This window comes from Pyrgilauda ruficollis, unplaced genomic scaffold (genome assembly GCF_017590135.1).
Source record: "Pyrgilauda ruficollis isolate IOZ18807 unplaced genomic scaffold, ASM1759013v1 scaffold16, whole genome shotgun sequence".
Lineage (NCBI taxonomy): Eukaryota > Metazoa > Chordata > Aves > Passeriformes > Passeridae > Pyrgilauda > Pyrgilauda ruficollis.
In genome coordinates, this window is record NW_024514764.1 from 1,975,873 (window position 1) to 1,996,626 (window position 20,754).

General features: G+C 51.5%; 1 protein-coding gene across 4 annotated transcripts in view; it reads left to right on the top strand.

The window, feature by feature from the left end:
- TNRC18 (trinucleotide repeat containing 18) overlaps positions 1 to 20,754 on the top strand; it is a 55,207-nt gene that overhangs the window by 17,342 nt on the left and 17,111 nt on the right. For 2 of the 4 annotated variants that reach the window (XM_041462041.1, XM_041462043.1), the window contains exons 3-15: positions 252 to 2,060; positions 5,136 to 5,238; positions 5,632 to 5,837; positions 6,038 to 6,184; positions 6,680 to 6,864; positions 7,623 to 8,046; positions 8,553 to 9,500; positions 10,148 to 10,323; positions 11,019 to 11,155; positions 11,632 to 11,760; positions 13,580 to 13,754; positions 14,798 to 15,158; positions 17,535 to 17,822. In XM_041462041.1, the coding sequence (XP_041317975.1) occupies positions 252 to 2,060; positions 5,136 to 5,238; positions 5,632 to 5,837; positions 6,038 to 6,184; positions 6,680 to 6,864; positions 7,623 to 8,046; positions 8,553 to 9,500; positions 10,148 to 10,323; positions 11,019 to 11,155; positions 11,632 to 11,760; positions 13,580 to 13,754; positions 14,798 to 15,158; positions 17,535 to 17,822 (5,088 nt within the window). The remainder of the gene's footprint in view (positions 1 to 251; positions 2,061 to 5,135; positions 5,239 to 5,631; positions 5,838 to 6,037; positions 6,185 to 6,679; positions 6,865 to 7,622; positions 8,047 to 8,552; positions 9,501 to 10,147; positions 10,324 to 11,018; positions 11,156 to 11,631; positions 11,761 to 13,579; positions 13,755 to 14,797; positions 15,159 to 17,534; positions 17,823 to 20,754) is intronic. The other 2 variants (XM_041462044.1, XM_041462042.1) reach the window with 2 other exon arrangements.

Consider the following 20,754-nt stretch of genomic DNA (forward strand, 5'->3'; position numbering starts at 1 on the left):
GGGCTGAGCAGTACCAAGGTTTTGAATGCAGCTGTCCTGTAGGAAAGCTGGCTTGAAGCCCCAGTGTGCATGACACAGGGCTGTCTTACATCCCACATGGAGGAGCCTGCTTGGTCCCCTTTGCCCTGGGCATTTTTGTTTAAGACATCCTTGAAATCCGTTCTTTCCTGGTTTGCCACCTCTTGCCTGTTTCTGTGTAGGACTGAAGGGGTTGAAAACCTGTGATAATTTTGGTTGCTTTTACTCTGCAGATGGATTCTACCTGTCCAGCCATGCAGGCCAGTCCGCTTTGCACCCGCAGCCTCCCCTCTCAAGGACCGTGGGCAGCCACACGTCGAGCACTTTGCTCCGGGAAAAGGACCTTGGGCAGCTGCACAAGAGCTCGAAAGAAGGCCTGAAAGACCCCGGTGGGAAGGAGCGGGCATGCCGGAGCGATCTGTCCCTGCCCTTTGCCAAGAAAGAGAGCAAGACGAAGGAGGAGCCCCGGCCCCGCAGTGTGGTCGACCTCACACAGGACACCAAGCCCGACAGCGAGCGGAAAGTGAGCGTGGTGGAGAAGGCGGTGAAGGTCGGCGAGCGTCTCTCGCCGTTCCTGGCTGAGCACATGCCAAATCGGGGCGCAGGCAGTGGGGAGCCCAAGTCCAAGAACCCGCTGCAGAGCTCTTCCCTCAGCAACTGCAACGGCGGTGGGGACCCCATGCTGAAGGTCCTGGGTGCCGAGCAGGACCGCTGTGCCAAGGATCCCGCTCGGCACGATGAGAACATGAGGCCTTCTGCGCACGCCCACGCGGAGCGGCTGAAGCGGGGGGAGCCCCTCCTGCCCTCCGTGGGCGCTTTGCACATCTCCTGTAGCTGTCCATCCCCACACCCCTCGCAGACGGGGAAGATGACGCCAGCCACAACATTCCCTCCGCAGCCCGTCCATTCCAGCATGTACACCATCTTCCCACCGGCCAAGGAGCTGGGGAGGGAGCACAAAGTAATCGCCCCCACCTTCGTGCCTTCGGTCGAAGCCTACGACGAGAGGAGCGGGCCCATCCAAATCGCCTCCCAGGCCCGTGACAACAAGGGGAAGGACAAGGACCTTGGCAAGGTGGGGGTGCTGCAGTCACCCACGGAGCGGTGCCTTGCAGATGCCTCCCGCACACTCTTGTCCCAGGACTTTTCTTGTCACAGTGATGCCAAAAGGATGGAGGTTCTGAGAGAGAAGGGTTCGGTGATCAGGACGAACTCCATGGCACTGAAGAGACAGGTCACTTCAGAGCCCTTCCTCAACCGGCCGGGGCTCGGCTCTCCGGAGAGCAGGGAGTTCCTGGCCTCCAAGGATTTGCTGAAGCCGAGTCCGGAGGCAGAGCATCGCCCCTGCGAGCGGGACCGCTTCCAGCGATCCAGCTCCAAAGAAGCAGCAAAGGTCTATGGCACTTTGGACTCTTCCCGGCAGCACCTGGACCACGGTCAGCTGAAACCGCCCGAGCAGAAGTGGAAGCCCTTTGAGATGGGCAACTTTGCCACCACGCAGATGGCGGTGCTGGCCGCGCAGCACAACCACGTCAGCCGGGTGGAGGAGGAAGCCAAGAAGGTCTACCTTGACCCCAGCGGTTTGCCGCGCTCCTCGGTGGTGGGCTCGCGGGGCGCCGCGGATGTCCTGCACCCCGCCTCGCACGGCGAAGGCTCGGCCATGCAGAGCCTCATCAAGTACAGCGGCAGCTTTGCCAAGGAGACGGCGTCCCGGCAGAGCTGCGGCAAGAAGAGCCCCTTTGGGGGTTTGGGCAACGTGAAGTTGGACTCTGCACAGCTGGGAGCCTCCAAGGTGCAGCAGTTGCTGCTGCAGCAGCCTGCCAAGCAGCTAAAGAGGGACCCTGAGAGACCTGAGAGTGCCAAATCCTTCGGCCGTGAGAGCATCGGCTCCCAGGGCGAGGTGGAGGTGAGGCACTTGCCTGTAGGCATTGCTGTGGCTGTGGCCCGGCAGAAGGACAACAGCAGCAGCAGCAGCAGCAGCAGCAAACTGGGGCCCAGCTTGGCAGACCGGGATCGCTCGCTGTCTCTCAGCAGCATCAAAGGTGAGTTCCCTAGGGATTGTCTCAGGGCTTCCCTGGAGGATCTGTTCCCTGGGAAGAGCAGCCACCAAGTGCAGGCTGTGTGCCATGAACTGAGTTTGGCATCTTCAGCTGCGTTTCCCTCCCTTGCCAGCCAAGGACATGTTGTAAAGTGCAATGGGAAGCAAGACCCCCTGTGCAAGAGGCGGTCAGTCCCCTGTCCCCACTTCCATCCCCTCTGGCCACATCTGAGGACAGTCCTGCTCCATGAGTTTATCCATTAGCAAAGGGAGTGACAGAGAAACCTCTCGAACCGCCTTTATGCTGGTGTTGTAATCTCATGATTTTCATTTAAGCCGTGGTGCTGGCAGGAGGGGGATGGCACCAGAGAGATCTTGCTCTCTGCTTGACTTGTGTAGCAAGATAACACCCGGGGGCTGCCTGGCACGGGGCTCTGGTGTGCCAAGGAGCGATGCCAAAGCGAGCGGCTGGCGAGCAATGGTCGGCTTTCCAGTTTTAGCCCTTGCCTTCCCCATTTTCCTGCCTTTTCCCCCCTCTCCCAAACTTCAGTGGCAAGAAGCAGTTTCCCTCAGGCAGCAGCCCTTCTCCCCGTTCCCATCGCTTCCCTGTGCCCTCCCCACAGCCGGGAGCCGGCCGAGAACCTCGTGGGCAGCACAGGGAGCTGTTTGTTCAGCCGTTCAATCGTCCCAGACGCTCCCAGCTTGCGTTAAATGTAATTTACTGAGCCGAACTAAAAGGCTGCAAACAAGGGTTGAATTCTGGCAGGCCTCTGGGCTCGTTGCTAAGTGATGCAGTTGGCTTTCAGACAGAAAACAAGACTGCTTTTCTCCTCCTCTCGCCCCCCAAATGCTGCCCCCCCTTTGTGTGCCAGGAGATATTCGTCTAATAACATTAGCTTGCTTGCGCTGAGTGGACGGTGCTTGAATGTTTAGACCTTTTAAGAAGGAGAAAGCAGGCTTTAGTTGGCTAATCTGTAGTATTTGGCAAGTAAAATGCAAGTATTTAGTACCGGGCATTGGTTGTCAAGGGAACGGACCTAAGCCTTTCCTCCATGCATAACTGATTGAATTTTTCTATGCAGTCCGTGCGTCATGTTCATATATATAGACAGAATGATCATTCACTGTCTGGACAATCATCCGTTCTGTCCAGAAAAGGGACTGTTCTGTTGGTGGGATGGAGGATGGGCGGGAATTAGAGGTGTTTGTGTTTGGATGGGGGGGTGGAAAAAAGATGATAAACTCTTCTAGAAATAATGGAGCACAAGGAGTGTAGATGGGAGAGGGAGGAGCGATGATAGAATAACAAAATAATGCATTTCTAATGAATGGCTGGGGGAGGGGGTTTACTCACCTTCTGCCAAGGAAGGAAGAGAGGCTCTGAGCTCTCCAAGGAGTTGCTCCATATTGCTGACACCAAAGAGACAGCTGGGCATTGATTAGGGGAAAGAAATAGGAAAAGGGGCTCCAAAGGGGAAAAACCTGGGACAGGGTGTGGAGAGGGAATGCTAGTGGAGAGGCAGTGGAAGGTGTTTGGACTCCAGAGGGATTTGTGATCCCCTGTGCTGTGGAGGTTGGGGAGTAAAAGTGAGCAACAGAGGCTGTGTGGGGCATCATTCAGTGAGTCCAGGAGGGGCTGGCTGGGGTTGGCTGGGCTGCACGTGGTGTCCTGGCAGGCTGTGAGGCAGATGTGGTGACCCTGGAAAGTCCTTTGGGAGGGAGAGCTGTGTGCCAGGTTTTAAAGCATCTTTGTTTTCTGCCTGGAGCCCTTGGAAGGAGCCCTGGGGAAAGGAGCTGGGAGAGATGTTGTCTTTTTCCTGGATTCCTTCTGACAGTAAAAGCTGAGGGAATTGGAGACTTGACAGCAAAAAACCCATGGGCTGTCCAGGTTTGTGGAAATACACACTGGAGCTCTCCTTGAAAAGACTGCCTGTCAGCAGAATAGACTTGATGTTCTGAGATGTTTTCCCATGTGCCAAACCATATCCAGACAGGAGAGTGAGGACCCTGGGAAGGGCTGCTGGGGTGCAGTCCTGCAAGGCTGAGGGCTCTCTGCAAACAGGGCTGGCATTTAGGAGTGGATTGTACCACCAAAGCATAGTGCAGAGAGAGACAACACAGAATTGTGTGAAAAATGAGCATGCAAGAAAGAAGCTAAGGAAAAAACTAAGGAAAAGCAAGCTTAAAATCAGGCAGCTGGAGTGAAGATCTTGGATAAAGGGAAGGGTGGCCCCAGTACCTGGTGCTGGCAGAGCCAAGCGAGGCTCTGCTGCTCACTCCTGTGAAGGTGCCTCCTAACCTCTCGCAGATGCAGCTGCTGCCATGCCAGGCTGTATTTGCAAGAGCTGTGCTGATTGTGGACAAGTGGTTTCTCCAGCCAAACATCCAGCCCCCCTTTTTGGATTCCTGCCCTCATCTGCCATATGTGTCCCTGCCTCATCAGACCATGTCTTGTTGCATGTCTCGAGGGGCACGCAGATTCCTGCTGATGGTTGAATTGTGGAGTGGAGCACGCTGGTTTTGTGAGGGTCTGTATTGTTGGTTCTGCCTGTTGCAGGAGGACAGGGATTCAGAGCATACTCAGTGCTCCCAGACTAATTTAAAAGATCAGAAGGTGCTTCAGAAAGTGCAGAGATAAAATCCTTCCCCTCTCTGAGATGTGCTAAGCAGGACTATGTGGTTTGATGCAGGATTTAGCTGCATCTTGGCTCTTGCTGGGATGGGAAATCTGCTGCTGTCTTTCAGCACAATTGTCCATTTGGTCCTTTTGCTCCCAGGCTGGTGGCTGTGCTGTCCTGGGAGATCAACCTGGTGTGGCAAGTAGTCCCTTGATGTCTTGGAGACATAAACCTCAAAACATATGCACTTGGGTGCTACCAGGAGAATATTGCTTTAGTAGGAATATTTTGATCACACAGAAAGCCTTGCCTGGTCTTTCAGGATTTGAACCTGGAACATCCTTGGGGACACTGGTGTTTGGGTGTAGTGGCTCTCAGGTACTCTGCTCCATGGCCAGAGGAGAGGGGACAGCTTTCTGCAGGCCATTTCTCCTGTCTGATGGTGCTGGGTTGTCCCTTAGGGCACGGACGCTCTGAAGATGACTGTGGGGACGAGCGGAGCCGCCACCGGGACAGCCACCTCCTGGCAGGGCGCTTGGAGCGGGATCAGGAGAAGCTGCTCAGGTGAGGGTTGGAAGGAGGTGAGATCTTTTGCCATGGTGTCACAAGCTGAGCTCAGGGACAACCAATCCCGAGAGGAGACAGGATTGCATCCATCCTGGAGTAGGTACCAAACTTGCTGGTGTGGTGTGGGATGCTGAGTGGGGTACACGGAGCTATAGGCAGATCCTAAGTCCTCAGCAGAGCAATCCTAATAGACAGCTGCAAATCCATGCCTGCTCCAAAGGGCTGGAGAGATGGAGTGTTTTATTCTAGACATGACACTTCCATCACAGCTCTCCTTGAGTGGTTGACCCAGGTTTGCAAACACTGGTTCTGCAGGCTGTCCGTACTCCTGGGCTCCTCCATCACTTGGAGCCTGTCTCACTGTCTCTCTCTTGCCTCCTCCATCCCCAGAGAAAGCAAGGAGCTGGCAGATTTTGCCCGAATACACCCCTCCAGCTGCGCCACCAACGGTTTGAACTCCAACCTGATGGTGACAGGAGGCCCAGCCCTGGCGGGCTCCGGGCGCTGGTCTGCAGACCCCGCTTCGCACTTGGCAGCCCACCCCTGGCTCCCCAGGACAGGGAGCCCCTCCATGTGGCTGGCTGGCCATCCCTACGGTGAGTGCCCTGGGAGGGAGCAGTGTCCAGAGGGTGTTCACACCAATGAAATCCAGGGAAGTGTTGCTACAGCCCAGTGAGGCTGTTTGATGAGCTCAGGAAAAGGAGAAGAAGGCATTTCAGAGCAGTAGATGACTTCTCGTGTGGGTAGGAGCTGTTTGCATCTCTTGAGTTGTGACCACAGTGTTTTTTTCTTCCAGGACTTGGTCACCCTTCTCTGCACCAGGGCATGGCTCCAGGCTTCCCCCCTGCCATGGGGGGAGCTCTCCCCTCTGCCTACCAGTTTGCCAGAGACCCACAGTCAGGGCAGCTTGTTGTGATCCCCAGCGAGCACTTGCCACACTTTGGTAAGGATGAGAGCTTGTGCCTGAGGACCATTCTTTGAAAGCTGTGGGGAAAACAGACTTTGGAGAGGGCCAGAGAGCAGCATATCTACCTGTGGGGACCAGCAGCCACAGCTGTAGGGTGGGTGTCAACAGGCGTCTGGTTAGGTGTGTTTTGGAGATGGAAACGTAATCTTTAGCAGTGGCTCTTCATCCCCTGCAGGACCTTGCAGAGTTTGAGTCCTTGGTTAGGAGAATCTATTCATAGGCTCAGGCATGGAAATCAAACCAAGGGCTGGGGAGCGAAGCAAGTCCAGGGCACAGGGCTGGTGGGACTGGGGCTGCAGAGGGGAACACAGCACGCTTTCCCCTCTGGTTTCTGGTTGTATTTCTGCAAAGCCCAGTGTTTGGCATCCCTTATACTCTGGGACTGTAGAGACCATTGCCCTGAGTGATCCTGAGTCCTTTATCCATCCTTGCCTTGCTGCCTCCCTGACTGCATCTCTGCTCATTCCACAGCAGAGCTGATGGACCGGGCACCCCCGCTGTGGCCTGCTATGTACCCCCCAACCAGGAGCTCCCTCCAGCACGCTCACCAGCTCCAGCTGCTCTCCCATCAGCAGCTGCTGCGGCAGCATGAGCTGTACATCCTGCAGCAGCAAGCAGCCCACGCCATGGAGCTGCAGAGGAGTGCCCAGCTCGTGGTACGTTTTCAAGAACTTGTTGCTTGGCCATGAAACAAGCCTGAAGTTGGCGTGTCTGGGGAGAAAATGCAGCTGTGCCTGTGTGGCAAGTGTGTCTCAAGGGTATGGATGCATTGAGTGATTCTGCCCTGATCTCTGGGATATGAAGCATTTGGTGTATCCTGCAGTTAGAGTGGGTTTTGGGGGGTTTGGTGTAGAGCCTTTGAGCAGTGCTATCAGAAGAGCTCCTCAGCAGCAGCAGTGCAACCTAGATTCCTTCCCATGGGATGGCTCTGTATAGTTGAGTGGTTCTATCCCTGGTCACTTCCAAACAAACCTCCTGAGCAGCTCAGAGAAGCAGCTGCAGGACTTGCAGCAGTCAAACTGGCTCCTGGAGAGAGATCCCATTCATGAAAAGGTTTTGGAAGTCATGAGCTTTCATTTGGGTGTTTTGCACCCATTCATTTTTATAGTGGTCCTCTGGTTTTCAGGCTTCATTTTACATGTGGGCTGGAGGCTTGGAAATAGAAGTGGTTTGCTTTGGATGCAAATGAAAACTGAGACATCCTTCTCATGATTCCTGGAACTGGGAATTTGTAGTGAAGCTTTTGTAGATCAGTGTCACCCTCCGTCAGATTGGTCTTCAAATGGTCTCGCGCTGGGGCACACGTGTTTTATTCCACTGCATATTAGATAAGACCTTGTTTTGGTCTTGCTTGGTGGTTGGTCAGTGCCACTTTCCAGATGTTGTGCTGAGTTTTGCTCTGTTCTTGTCACAGGAGAGGTTGAAGGCAAACGAGCAGCGTGTGGATATGGAAGAGAAGGTGACAAAACGGAGCCTGGACAGTGCCAAATCAGGCCTTTCCTCCTCTGCCCCGGGACTGGTGCACCGAAAACCACCTGTGCTGTCTCCCAGCGCCTCCACGTCCTACAGCAAGGCTGTGAGTCCACCTCCCCTCTCTCCCAGGGCCTCACCCGTGTCTGTGCTCAAAGCTGAGGTGATCCAAAAGATGGAGGAGCCACCTTCGCAGCCAGCCTACTCCTACCCCGCCACCCCCAGCTCCCATCCTTCCAGCCCGCCCCCTGCCTCTCCACCCCCTGCCCCTGCCATCCCTCCAAAGGAAGAGGCGCCTGAGACCGTGGAGAAGAAAGACCTGGAGCTGGAAAAAGAGGCTGCTGGTCCATATCAGGCCTTGTTCCCAGGTAAGAGAGCCCTGCTTTGGCAGAGTCCCGTTGTGTTTGTGCCTGCCTCCCTTTTTCTCCTCAGCTCTTTCCTGCTTCTGTCCCTTGCCCTAGGGAAAGCCACATAGCTCCTCTAAAAGGTGGGGGAGAGGGAAGGAGCAGGGAAGGAGCAGGGCTGGTGTGATGGGCTGAGATTGATGCCTGGGTGCCTGGGGCTGTAGGCTCTCTTCTTCCCGTGGGCTTAGCCTGGGTTGGTTCTTCCGGGGCTGGAATCCCAGTGGGAGAGGATGCAGGAGGCAGGTCTCTGTCCAGTTGCATGAAAGTGCTAGAAAGGTGCAGAAGGGACCTCTGGGGTGCTGCCTGTGGCAGCTTGGTTGGGAGAGAGGTGCCCAAAGCAGCTATTGCTTGAGAACAGGAAGAGACCAGAGATGATGGAAGCAAAGGGAACCACCTCTATGCCTTAGTGAGAGAGAAGGTGCTTTGGAGACCCAGCCATTACACAGTCTGTCCTTTCTGATATCTTGCAGAGATTCCCCCTGGATACCCATTCCAGTCCCTGCCTCCCTCCTTTGGAAGACACTATCCCTACCTCCTCCAGCCTCCCACAGCATCTGATGCGGATGGCCTGGCTCCTGACGTCCCGCTGCCTGCTGAAGGCTCTGAGCACATGGACCTTTCTTCAGAGGTCAAGCCCATCCACCTGTCTCCGTCCAAAATCCTAGAGCCCATCCAAGCAGCAGCAGAAGAGGAATCCTTGGAAGACAGGGTGAAATCAGAGGTGCAGATGGAGGAAAGCCAGGAAAGCATCTGTGAGCAGGACATGGGGACTCTGAACATCACCACCTCCGCAGCCGTCCCAGTGCAGAACGTGGACAATTGCAATCTCTTGTTGCACCAGGGCGAAGCCCTGGGTGCTATGGAGCAGGACCAGGAAGACCTTCAGAGCTGCCCACCTCCTTACCAGGTTGTGGCCTGTCCTGCAGAAGCAGAGGCTGAGGCAGAGAGCGGGAGTGGAGCAGAAGCCTGCTCCATGCACATGGACTACGACGGTTTGCTCGTGCATGCCGAGAGCGAGCCCCCGGAGATGGACTTGACGCCCCAGAGGGAGGAGGCCTCTGTGGCCATGGATCTGCAGAGTGCTGATGTGCCCCGGGCGAGGGAGTTTCCCAGCCTGCCTCCTGAGGAGGGGGAGCAGGGGCCAGAGATCCCTTCCTACACAGAAGAGGCAATCACTTGCCAAATCCCAGATCTGGACATCAAGCCGGGTGACCCACTGGCTGGGATGAATGCTTTGGTGGCTGCTACAGAAATGCCTCAGGCTTGTTCCTTGTTGACTACCACCACTGTCACTCCACCCCAGATGAAGGTGGAGGTGTTAACTGACCAGACCCTGGAGCACTCCTTCCTGCAAGGGATCACTTTGCTGAGTGAAATTGCAGAGATGGAGCTGGAGAAACGGAAGCAAGAAATGCAAAGTAAGTTGTGAGTGGGGAGTCTGGTCAACTCTGGACCATGCTGGGTCTCCCAGCTCATGGTCCCCGCGTCTCCATGTGGGCAGAGGAGCAGAGTCACAGGTGGGATCTCTCACAACCTCAGCCACACAGCAAGGAGAGCATTGCTCTGAGTTGCAGGAGTGGCTGGTACTTCAGATGGGGTTGGAGCAGAGTTTTTGTTGCAGCAGGCTGAGCTACGTGTGGCTTTTGTACTGCTCTCCCTTCCAAAGGCCCTCGCCATGTCTAGACAGTTTGTGGTATGCGTAGCGGAAACGGAGCCCCAGTTGCTGAGAGCTGCCAGGGTAACACCCTTCTGGCAGGCACTGAGTCCACAGTCTGTTGGGGTTTGGCACCAGAGGCCCCAGTAGCTCCAGATGATGCTTTCCAAGAGCTTGGCAGGTCCTGAAAAGAATCTCACCTTCCAGTAACTTCCTGAGGTGAGAATTGATGGGAACTGCCAGTTACACCATGGCTGAGTACAACAGGAGATCTCAAGTGGGGGCCAAGGGTGGCTAGGGGGCTCCTTGAGCAGCCACAGTCAAGAAAGGGCCATCAGCCCCTCCTTGTGCCTGTTGGAGAAGCAGCCTTGGAATGTGATCTTCTGTAGCTTTTTTTTCTGCCCTTCTCAGCAGGTCCAGAGAGTTTCCCTGTCCGGCCAACGCTGGAGAGTTTGCTGGCTGCCAGCACCCACATGCTCATGGAAGTGCTTTCCACCCCCTTTATGGAAAGTCTGAAAACCATCCGGCTACCTCGAGAGCTGAATCCCAACAAAAAGTACAGCTGGATGCAGAAGAAAGATGAACCAGTAAGTAGCTTTAGTGTGGTTGAGCCTGGAAAGCCCCAGTGCATCCACTCACACAGCTCACTGTCCCAGCCCCAGTCTGGGGGCTCATGCTGGCTCGTGCTGTCCCTCTGCATTCAGCAGAACGAGCTGGCTGTTCCCTCATGTCACATTCCTGGCTGCACAGGAGTCAGTGGGCTGCAGTTTAGGTTCTTCCCTTGTTTGTTAGACAAGATTCAGCAGGACCCTCGTCAGCCCTAGCAGTGGTGTTTTAATGTGAAACCAGAGGAACCTGTATGTTACTGTTTTGGCCAGAGGATAAATAAAAATAGTGGCAGGAGAGTTTTTCCTTGTTTAATTTGCTGACCCTTCCTGTGGAAGAGGCTGATAAATTATTTTGTACAGAGCAAGTAAGTATTCCAAGAAAGGGTATATTGTGATCTGTCTTTTTAAACAAGGTAAAATAGCATCTTGTCCTGCAGCTTCTCTTCCAGGGCTGCAGTCCCTCTGAGCTGATGCCATCCTGTGCGTAAGCCACAGATCTTTACCTTGCTGGTTTTCTTGGGTACCAATCTGAGGCTGTGCTGATGGGCAAGGGGTCTGTGCTCCTCTCTCAGCACAAAGGGCTGTCTGCCTGGCTGCACACCTTGGCCATTACCAGGACACCCAGTGTGCACCCCCTGGGCATGTCCTGACACTCTGTTGCCTCCCCACCCCAGATGTACTCCATCAAATCGGCCATTGAGAACATGGATGCGATGGAGCTGGACTACAGGATGAGGCTGGCCGAGCTGCAGCGGCGCTACAAGGAGAAGCAGCGCGAGCTGGTGAAGCTGCAGCGCCGCAGGGACTCCGAGTAAGTCACAGGCTGCTCACTCAAGACCTGGTTTTTTCCAGCTGGGCACTGCCTCTCGGCCCGGGAGAGAAAACTGCCCTCCATCCCTCCCTGCCTTCTCCTCTCCTCTCCTCTCCTCCTGGTACATCCCGGCAGAGCTTTGCACAGCACACTCCTAGGCTATGTGACACGACAACCTGGTCACTGGTGACTGCAGCTGGGAGACTGTGTTAGAGACAGCCTTGGCTTCGGCAGCTCAGTTTAGCAGTTTGGTGGCAGGCGAAGGTTCTGGGTTGGCTCCCGTTCTTGCTTGCTTTCTTTTAATTATTTTCCCTTTTTCTTCTTTTTTGGATTTATTTTCTTTATTTTTTCCCTGTTTGTTTTGCTTTTCGGTTGCAAAATTTGCTTTTGCTTTTTTTTTCCTTTGCCTTTTTTTTTTTGTTTTTGTTTTTTTTTTGTTGCCTTGGTTAACAGTGAAGCGTATGGTTTTTTTAAAGGGAAAAGCATGACGAGAAAAGTAGAAGCTTGGCAAGAAGAGGCCCTGGAAGGCCCAGGAAGAGGAAACTTGGATCAAGCGCTCTGTCACCCATTAAGGAGAGAGGGAAGAGTGACAGCAAGAGTGGAAAGTAAGGCTGGAATCTGGGGAAGATGGGAACATGGCAGGGTCACTGTGCCAGGGTCTGACGTGGGGAGAGCATCTCGGCTGCAGCGCGGGCTCGTTGTGTTGGCAGGCTGGCTGCTGGCCCTGGAAGCACGTGCCCTTAACGTGGGTGTGTCCTTACGGTGGGAATGCAGTGCCAGTGTCCTTCCTGCCCACAGGCAGAGTACCTGTCTGGTGTTGGGTGCAGGTAGGACAGGTGGAGTTGAGCAGCTGTGAGGTGAAATGGCTGGCAGGGAGCTGTAGGTGAGGTTTTGGAGTTGGGCAGGGTGTCCTCGTGTGCTTTCAGGAGAGCAGATGGTGCAATCGGGTGCTGTAGAGCCAGGTGTGGGGGTGTTGGTGTCAGAACTGGGAAGGACAGGGCTATTCCGGGTTATCTACTTTGTAGGACCTTTCTGCTGTGTTTCTTCTGTCTTCCTCTCTGTTCCCTGAATCAGTGGGAGTTGGTTTTGCCTGACATCTCTCTTTAAAGCATCTGGATTATCTTCTACTCTGCTTTTTTCTCTTTTGCAAGTCCAGCTGCTGTTGTTTAGATCTCACCACTGTTGGCCATCTACCCTATCATAGATGGCCTCTGCAATGGGAAGGCATTTCCATGCTGCCTTCCATGCTGTGTGCTTCATATTTCTGCAAATGTCCTTTTCAAGACTACAAATCAGATTCAGGTGCCCAGCTCCCACTGACCAATGCTTCTGAAAATCTGTCCTCTTGGTGGCTCCGTGTTTTGCTCTTTGTGTTTGGGTGGCTGGCCAGGCTGGAGGCATCCAGAGGCAGCTGGAGCTGTGCAAGTGTGGGTGTGTGAAGTGTTGTGTGTGCATGTCTCTGGATCACAGGAATGCTGGAGCAGATTGCTCTGGGAGATGGAGCTGCACCCTCAGCCAGTGTCCAGGGCCTGAGGTGTTGGTTTAGCTGTTTGTGCAGGTCAGCAGAGAGGATAGAGGGAGCAGAAATGCCTGGAAGCTGAGGAGGCTGCCCCATGTCAGTGGCTTTGTGGTCTGACCAGCAGGCTTAGGGTGAAGGAGGCAGCATATGAGAGCTTGAAATGGAAGCTTGGTAAGAATCTTGAGGTGTTGAGTGATCATCCATCAGATAGTTACTGGAGACAGCTGGGGAGCTCGGAAAGATGTGCTTATAGTCTCACCTACTTTATTTTTTATTTTATTTTCTTATTTATTTACCCTCTCCTTTCCCCCGAAATCCCAAAGCAAGTCCAGTGATGTAGATCACAAATGCCTTTCACAAGGGGCTTGACTTGGAGTCTGGAGTGAGTCAGCCCTTGCAGTGCCTTTGTCCCTCCCTGTCACCCCGTGTGGCATTTCCTTGCCACCTCCTGCTCATACCAAAGCAACTAAAGTGTCTGGGCAATGAGGCACCTCCCTGGGCCTCAGGAGTCTCTGCACCTACAGAATCCATGGAAGTAAAAGTGGGAAAAGACCTTAAGGGCCACCTCAGCTGTCAGTCCTTCCTCTTGTTGCGCTGTACCAAATCAGGCACTTTTTGGTGGCTGTTGTCGAAACACCAAGCACGTCCTTGTAGAGACCACCTTGCAGGTCTCTGATTTCAGGCACCCTCATCTGTCCTGGTGGCCAAGAGCATGCACGAAGGGCTCCTTGGCTCTCCAGTTTGGTGGAAAATCTTGTTTAAACTGCTGTCACTTCACAGTAGACTTGGTTCCTGCTGAGGATCCCCACTGTTCTGGGAAGCATTTAACCTCACTTTTGAGCTTGGTGGGGATCACAGGGAGGAAAGCCCCCCCCACCTTGACCCATCGTGTGCTTGGCTTGCAGACTGAGCAAGTCCTTGTTGCTCTCTGAAGACTCTGAGACTGGTGAGGGCATGAAGAAGAGGCACAAAGGGGCCCTCCCAGAGGAGGACGAGGATGTGGAGAGCAGCAGTGGCAAGATGAAAGGGAAGAACCCAAGCTGGGAAGAGCACGATGCAGCTCCCAGCTTCTCAAATGAGGTCAGTGCCCTCGTGGGGAACATGGAGCCACGGGCCAAAAGCCCATCTCTTTCTTGCTTTGCTGGTGTTGGCTTGGACTCCTGATCTTTCAGTGTCTGCTTTTAGTTCACATGGGTTTAGATGCTCCTCAAGAGAGGGTTGTGCAGTGGAGGGGCTAATGTTGGCTTACAGAGTTGGAACTTCTTTGGAAGGCAGCAGAATCAAGTGCCTTGGAGCCAGCCAGAGCATTCAGTGCTGCACTGGCTCTGAGTCCAGAACAGGGCTTGTCTTACTCCTTTGCCTATTGAGAGAGCACAGGGGAATGGACCTCCTGAAGCAAGGGAGGAATGGGAGCATAACCTTGCTATTTCAAATGCTGGGTTTTCTGCTCCTGTTGAAGCAATGAGATATTTACTGGAGCTTTAAGCTGGTGATGAAATCCAAAATGCATGCAGGCAAAGTACTGAGTTAGAGCTGCTGTTATCTAGCTGTGGCACATGTAAAATATATTTGCTTTTTTCAAGAGGCGAGAAAATACTGAAAAGGATGTAACAGCTCTGGCTGTAGTGCAGTGGTGCTGATGCTCATGCTGAGAGGTATTTGGGTTTTTTTGGCATCCCAGCCTCTGGAGCTGGTTGATTATGTGGAAATCCGTATTTATTTGGCTGGCTCTTGGGTAAAGAAGATTTTTAATCCTTGTGATTTAGAGAAAAGCTTGTAAAACCAACCCAAACATACCCTAAAAACCAGGTGGTGTAGATAAAAAAGAGCTCCAAAGTATGTTGTTCCATGTACATATTTCTTTTGGAAGAACATTCAGGTTTTCTAAGTTAATCTTGCAGTTTTGTAGTGCTCAGTAAGAGTAAAACTGTAGCATTTGCTGACATCTTCCTCTTCTTCCTCCCTAGAACCATGGTGGGTTATGGCAACTGGGGGGCTAAGACTATCACCTTGAGACTTTGCTAACTACATACATGAGACAATTTGGAGGGCTAGTAAAATCCCTCAGGTCTGCCATGATATCAGCTCCATGTTCACCTTGTCTCTTGCTTTCACCTCGGCAGTTAAAGCTCAAAAAGAAGAAGGTGCCATCGGATCAGGAGCAGCTGGCCAGCAAGCTTGACAAGGCCCTGTCTCTCACCAAACAAGACAAGCTCAAATCCCCCTTCAAATTTGCTGAGAGCTCTGGGGGAAAGCTCAAAACCAGTGGAGGTGGCAGCAGGTACCTCCCAGCCCACGAGGCTCTGCCAAGCAAGGAGGAGAAGAGCCTGGCCAAGAACCTGGGCCTGTCACTGAAAACTGCCAAGGAAGGTAAAAACAAAGTGACTGCCAAAATGAAGAAGATGGAGGTGGGGTTGAAAGTCAAAAATCAGCTCAAGGTTTCCCATTCACCAGCAATATCTGAAGTTAGCAGCTACTCCTATAGTAAGTAACCTCTTTTTTATCTCTTCTGTCTGTAGGAGGGGTTGTGGTGGGAGTTTCTGGCCTGTTGAAAGGGATCTTGCAGATGGGTCTGGTTTTGTTCATGAATGAAAAGTGTCCTCCTCCTCCCAGTGACTGCTGCTGCATCTTTGGGGTCAGCATGGGCTGTCTGCCCATCTTGCTGTCCAAGGGGAAGCCACGATCAGTGTGTCTCTTCCTGGCATGTGTTGTATTCATCATCAGTGGGGAAAACACTTAAAGAAGTTGACCCATGTTCTTGCTTTTGGTGGGAGTAGACACTCTCCTACCTGTCAGATGAGCAGGTGAAACCTCTTCTCTAGGAGGCAGTTGACTGTTGAAGTCCTTGTTGAGTTCACTGGGCTTGGCTTTACGATGATGCCATGGAATGTGTTGGAAAGGAAAAGCCAGGCTGTGACACTGATGTTCCTGAGCATCCTCCTGCCCTTCAGTCATGGCTTGCTTCCTGGCTGGCTGTGCTGAGCCTTCCCATGGCTCTCATCAGTGTTTGTCCCCACCCCACATCAGTGTGGTTGGTGGTTGTTATTTCTGGACACAGAGTGTGCCCGAGGTGAACGTTCCAGCAACTGACCCCTGTTACAGAAGGAAAAATCTGAATTGCTGACAATGTTGGGAAAACAGTAGAACCAAACATAGGAGAGTCTTTAACAGTTCAGGCAGACATTGGGGCAGAGTTTATGGTCTGAGACCGTTGTGTAATGGTCTCAGCTCACTTGCACACACATCTTTCCCCTTGCTTGCAGCTATTTAAAGCCATGTTAAAACCTTTATGGGGTGTTTGTGTGCATAACAAATACATCTCTTGGTGCAACACTAGCTTAGAAATTTCACTAATGGGGAAGATGAGCTAGTGACTCTCCAATGGAACAAATGTTTGGCATGAAATTAGCCATTTATGTGGCAAAATAGGAGTCATTGTGTCCACTGAACTTGAACACAGCCTTTTGGCTTATTGTGCTGTACGCACTACCCAGCAGTTTTGTTCTTGAGTGTGCTTTACTCCCAAGGACAGACACGTGTCTCCTGAACTGTGGGCTCTGGAGCTAATGGGAAGAGAAAGGATGGGCTGTTGGTGGAGCTAAAGCTTTGGCTCATGGCAGAGGGTGCTTTTACAGTGCCTTCACACTTGGCACTGTGGTTTCATGAACAAAAACTCCCTTCCAGACCTAAGAGAGCTTCTATCTGACCACTATCCAGTGATTCTGCTGGTGTAGGAGTGTTCCCCTTTGTCTCTCAGGTCTCAGCTCAGGATTGTTGCGACTGAAGAAACAGCTCAGCTTTGGTTTTTCAGCTGTGTTCAGGTTCCAGGGAAGGGCCTCAGCCTGTCATTTGGTCACTCAGGCATGGTGAATTTGGGGAGACAGGTTGAGCATATGGCAGCACCTCCTATGATTGCTGAACTGCTCATGTGGAGAAGGAGAAACGGGACTGGTGCCAAGTCCTTTTGCTTCCTGACCTCAGGATTGTTTACCAGGAGTCCTGAAAACTTTGGGCATAGATCCAAAGGGCAAACTGAGCATCTTACAGATTTTAAGAAAAGTCAGGTGTCCAAAATAATTTGCGTATTTGGGCTTTGAGCTTCCTAAACCTGCCATTCTTCATGTCTTCCTCTCCACAGGACAGTGCAGTGGAGTTGGGGAGTGATGCCACAATGTCTGTAATGTTGTGGAGCTGAGGGCATGTCCACAAACGGGGAGGTGACAATGTACACCCACTTCTGTTGCATCCATGTGCTTTTTGTCCCTCTCATCAGATGCCAGACGGGATGGCTGGATAACTTCTCACCTCCCACAAGGCTTAGCTGCTTTGTAAAGCCATGCTTCACTGACCAAGGAGCGCCTTGGTCCCTGCTCCTCTGTGGCGTACGCCATGGAGCATCTGGGGCAGCGTGTTTGGAGCCAGACATTTGGAGTTAGACATCCTGCCTTCTTGGCAGCTGGGCTTGCTCCAACCACACGTGTTGAAAACCCTCTGCGAGGGCTGGTGCATGTAGAAAAGGCGATTCAGGTCAAGAGTGTTGAATATCACCGTAGCCAAGACAAATTCAGGTTGATGGTCCAGTTGTTGACAGTGCTGTGCCTTCAGTGGACATTTTCATAGTGGAAATGTTTGCTTCATTTCTCTGCTGCCAAGCTAAAAACACTCCTTGGATCTTAAGGGAGGACGAGGAAGTAGAGAATGTCCGTTTGTGATGGAAAGAAGGAATTTCTATGTTTGTTGAGCTCAAGGCTTATGATGGAGCACCTGGGCAGGGGTGGACAGTGGTGGCACCAAAACCCCCTAAAATCCCCAAACCCCTATTCGGTGATGTAACGCTCTTCCCACCCGCTTTGACCACAGATACGGACTCGGAGGAGGAGGAGGAGGAGGGATCCCTGAGGGACGAGTGGCCAGCGCAGCCCCCGTCCGCTGCCAAGCCGCGGCCGCCTGGCCTGTACAGCTCGACGGCCAGGAAGGGCGGCCGGGCGGCCGGCGGCCCCAGGGCGGCCCCGCGCAGCGCCGTGGTGGCCGGGCGGCCGCTGAGGCCGAAGGCGGCGGCGGGGCGGAAGCAGCCCTTCTGCCTGCTGCTGAGGGAGGCCGAGGCGGGATCTTCCTTCAGCGACTCCTCGGAGGACTCGTTCGATCAAGGTTATTAATTTATAGCAAACGCACCCCCAAAGGCACCCCGTGCCGCGGCCGTGAGGGAGCGGGGCGGGGGCGAAGGGCCTGGCAGGCTGGGGTCAGCCATTTTGATGGTCGGAGCCAGGGCGGCCATCTTTGTCCTTGGCAGCGTAGCCTGCTTTATCACCCCAGCGGTTATTTTTTATCCTTTTTGTATCTGTATCATTGTGATATTTTTACGGGCTGGCTCTTTTAGAGCTTTTATATCGACTGGGTTTTAGTGTCCGCCTCTCCCTGCTTTCCTGTTCCCTTCCTCCCTTCAGTTTTAACCTCACTTCTTTCCTTGCTGCCGCCACCACCATTATATTATTATTATTACTATTATTATTATTATTTTTATTATTATTATTTTATTTTGGCATGAGCCTTGTCGAAGTTTGAAAGGAGCTTTTTAAATTACTTTCCTCCTTTTCCCCCTTTTTTCCCTCCTTTATTATTTTCCTCTCCTTTTTCTTTTTCACCTCTTGTTTATTATCCCCCTTTTTTTTCTTCCTTTTTTCCTTTTTCTTTTATCCCCCTCCCCCTTTTTTTTTTCCCCTCCCCATTTTTTTTCTTTTTTTTTTGTTTATTACCGGGGTACTGTTGTGTGGCCGTGTGACTTGATGTTTGTACTGCAATTTGGTTTACCAAGCTTTATTAAACATACCGAGTTCATTTTTAACTAAACCTGTGTACCTTGTCTCTCTTGCTGTGTCTCTTATCAGGCGATTAGGTTGCTGCTTCACTCCATCCTGCTCTGCATCCCCCTCCTGCTCCCACTCCCCATCAGTAGAACTGGAATTAACCTAGTCTGGGGTACTCTCTATTATTCAAATATCCCTGCTGCCTTTGTCCAGATAAAGCTTAGGCTTCCCCCTTTCCCCCCAACCCCTTTAAGTTAATTTTTTTTTTGTTCACCCATTTTTAGTTCTATCTTTCTCAGTTTGTTTGCTGATAGACTATCTCCAGGCAGGCACATAAAACACGGAGGCACTGACTCCTTGTTGCTGCTGCAGGAGGGTGCAGGGTGTATTTAACAGCCAGAAATTTTTCTTTTTAATTTTTTAAAACGCAAATGTGAAGTTTTTGTGTCTCTTTTTGGGTGGTAGGTTTTATTTTTTTTCAGATACCCAGACGTAACCCACGGTGCTCAGGGATGTGGCAATTACTGCATTAAATTTGACTCTCCAGTTTCCCTCCCTCACCCTCAATCCAATTATTTTCTTGCAGCTATTTTTTTTTTTTTTGTCAGCCTGTCATTAGTACTTCAGTGGGAAAAGAGATTACTTGAGACTTTTCCTCCAGAGACACAAGGGGTTTCTGTTTTAGAGCGCACTCATTAAATAATAATCATGGGGAAAGGTCATTTTAATGAGCCCTCAGCTCCCGAAAGAAACTAGCTTGGCTGGGCTGAATGCAAAGCAAGAGCATCCCCAGTTGTTATCTAAGTTACATGGCAGAGCTGGATGTAGCCCAGCAAAAGCTTTTTAGTGTTTTACACTGCTCAGGGCTGTTAATTGAAAAACAGGGCTGGATAGTTTGGCTTTTGTTTTGTGGGTTTTTTTTTTTTTTTTTATTTTCTGAGTTTTTTGATGTTAATTTTCTTTGTGCACCTGTTTGGTTTTTTCTTCCCTCCAAACCCAACCTCCAAAGGAAGATAATTAAACCTAAAAAGAAAAAAGAAAAAAGAAAATTATTGAACATGGCAGAAAGATACAGAATGTTGATTTGTTTTGATGTGGCTCTGGGCTGGACCCACCAATGCATTTCAAAGAAAACCCAAAAGAGAAATACATGTGTCAAAAAAAAAAAGAAAAATTGTTCTTTAGAGTGCCCAAAAAGTTGTGGGGATACTGAATTTTATGTAAGGCCACCACATTTCCATGAAGAGTCTGCGTTAACTTCCATTCTTCCCTTCCTTGTTCCTTCCTGCATCTTTTCTTTGTTTGTTTTGCTGCTGTTGGAAATTTTGAGGATATCAATCCCTTTTAGGTGCCAAGTTCTTGAGGGGGGTTTTGGGTTTGCTTTTTGGTTTTGCTCCAGGTAAGCAGAGAGGTAACTTGTCCCTTTGTCTATTTTTCAAGTAACCTGTCTGCTTTTGTTAGAAGAAATAAACAAAAAATCCCAGTTTTATGGGATAAAATCTGGGGAGGGGAGGGGGTATGGGAGGAGGTTGGGGAATCTGAAACAAATGGAGAAATGCATTGTAAATCCCATTGGGGTGTCATTTAATGGTGGGGAAACCAAAGATGCAAAACCCCCTGGGGTGGGAGGTGGGTATGGAGAGGGAGGTGGGAAGGGATTATTGGTTACAATTTGTTTTTTTTTTTTTTCCTGCAAATGAATTTCTTTTTTTGGTTGGTTTTTTTTTTTTCCCTTCTTTTTTTTTTTTTTTGGTCAGAAGCATTTCTTGAAGGGATATTTGGGTAATAGGGTTTCTGATGGCTTTCCCTGAATACTAAACCGATTAATAACCTCAGCTTTTCTAGAAGTGCTCGCTTTCTCCTTGCAGCTGCTTGACCAACCCTTTCACCCCTGCCCCTATCCATGATGCTTTGAATGTCTGTGTCGGTCTCTTGCATTTGCTCTCACGCTGCACTAAAGAAGCAAAGTGGTTGGCTGGTTGTAGGGCAGACACTTCTCAGCGAGGGTCACTAGCCATGAACCTGAACCTTGACCATTGTTATGTAGGTAGGCAAAATAACTTTTCTTTATGTCATCTGTCAGCTTCAGACGTTTCGATGTTGCCTCCGTGAATAATGACACGTAGCTCTTTGCATTCTCTTGGTTATTTTAATTTTGAAAATGATTGCTGTCCGCTTTCAGCTTTCCTCTGTCCTTGAAGAGTCTCACGTGGAAGGTTTGCACGTGTGTGTGTGCCTGAGGACTCCAGAAATGCTTTGCTGCTTGCAGAACTACT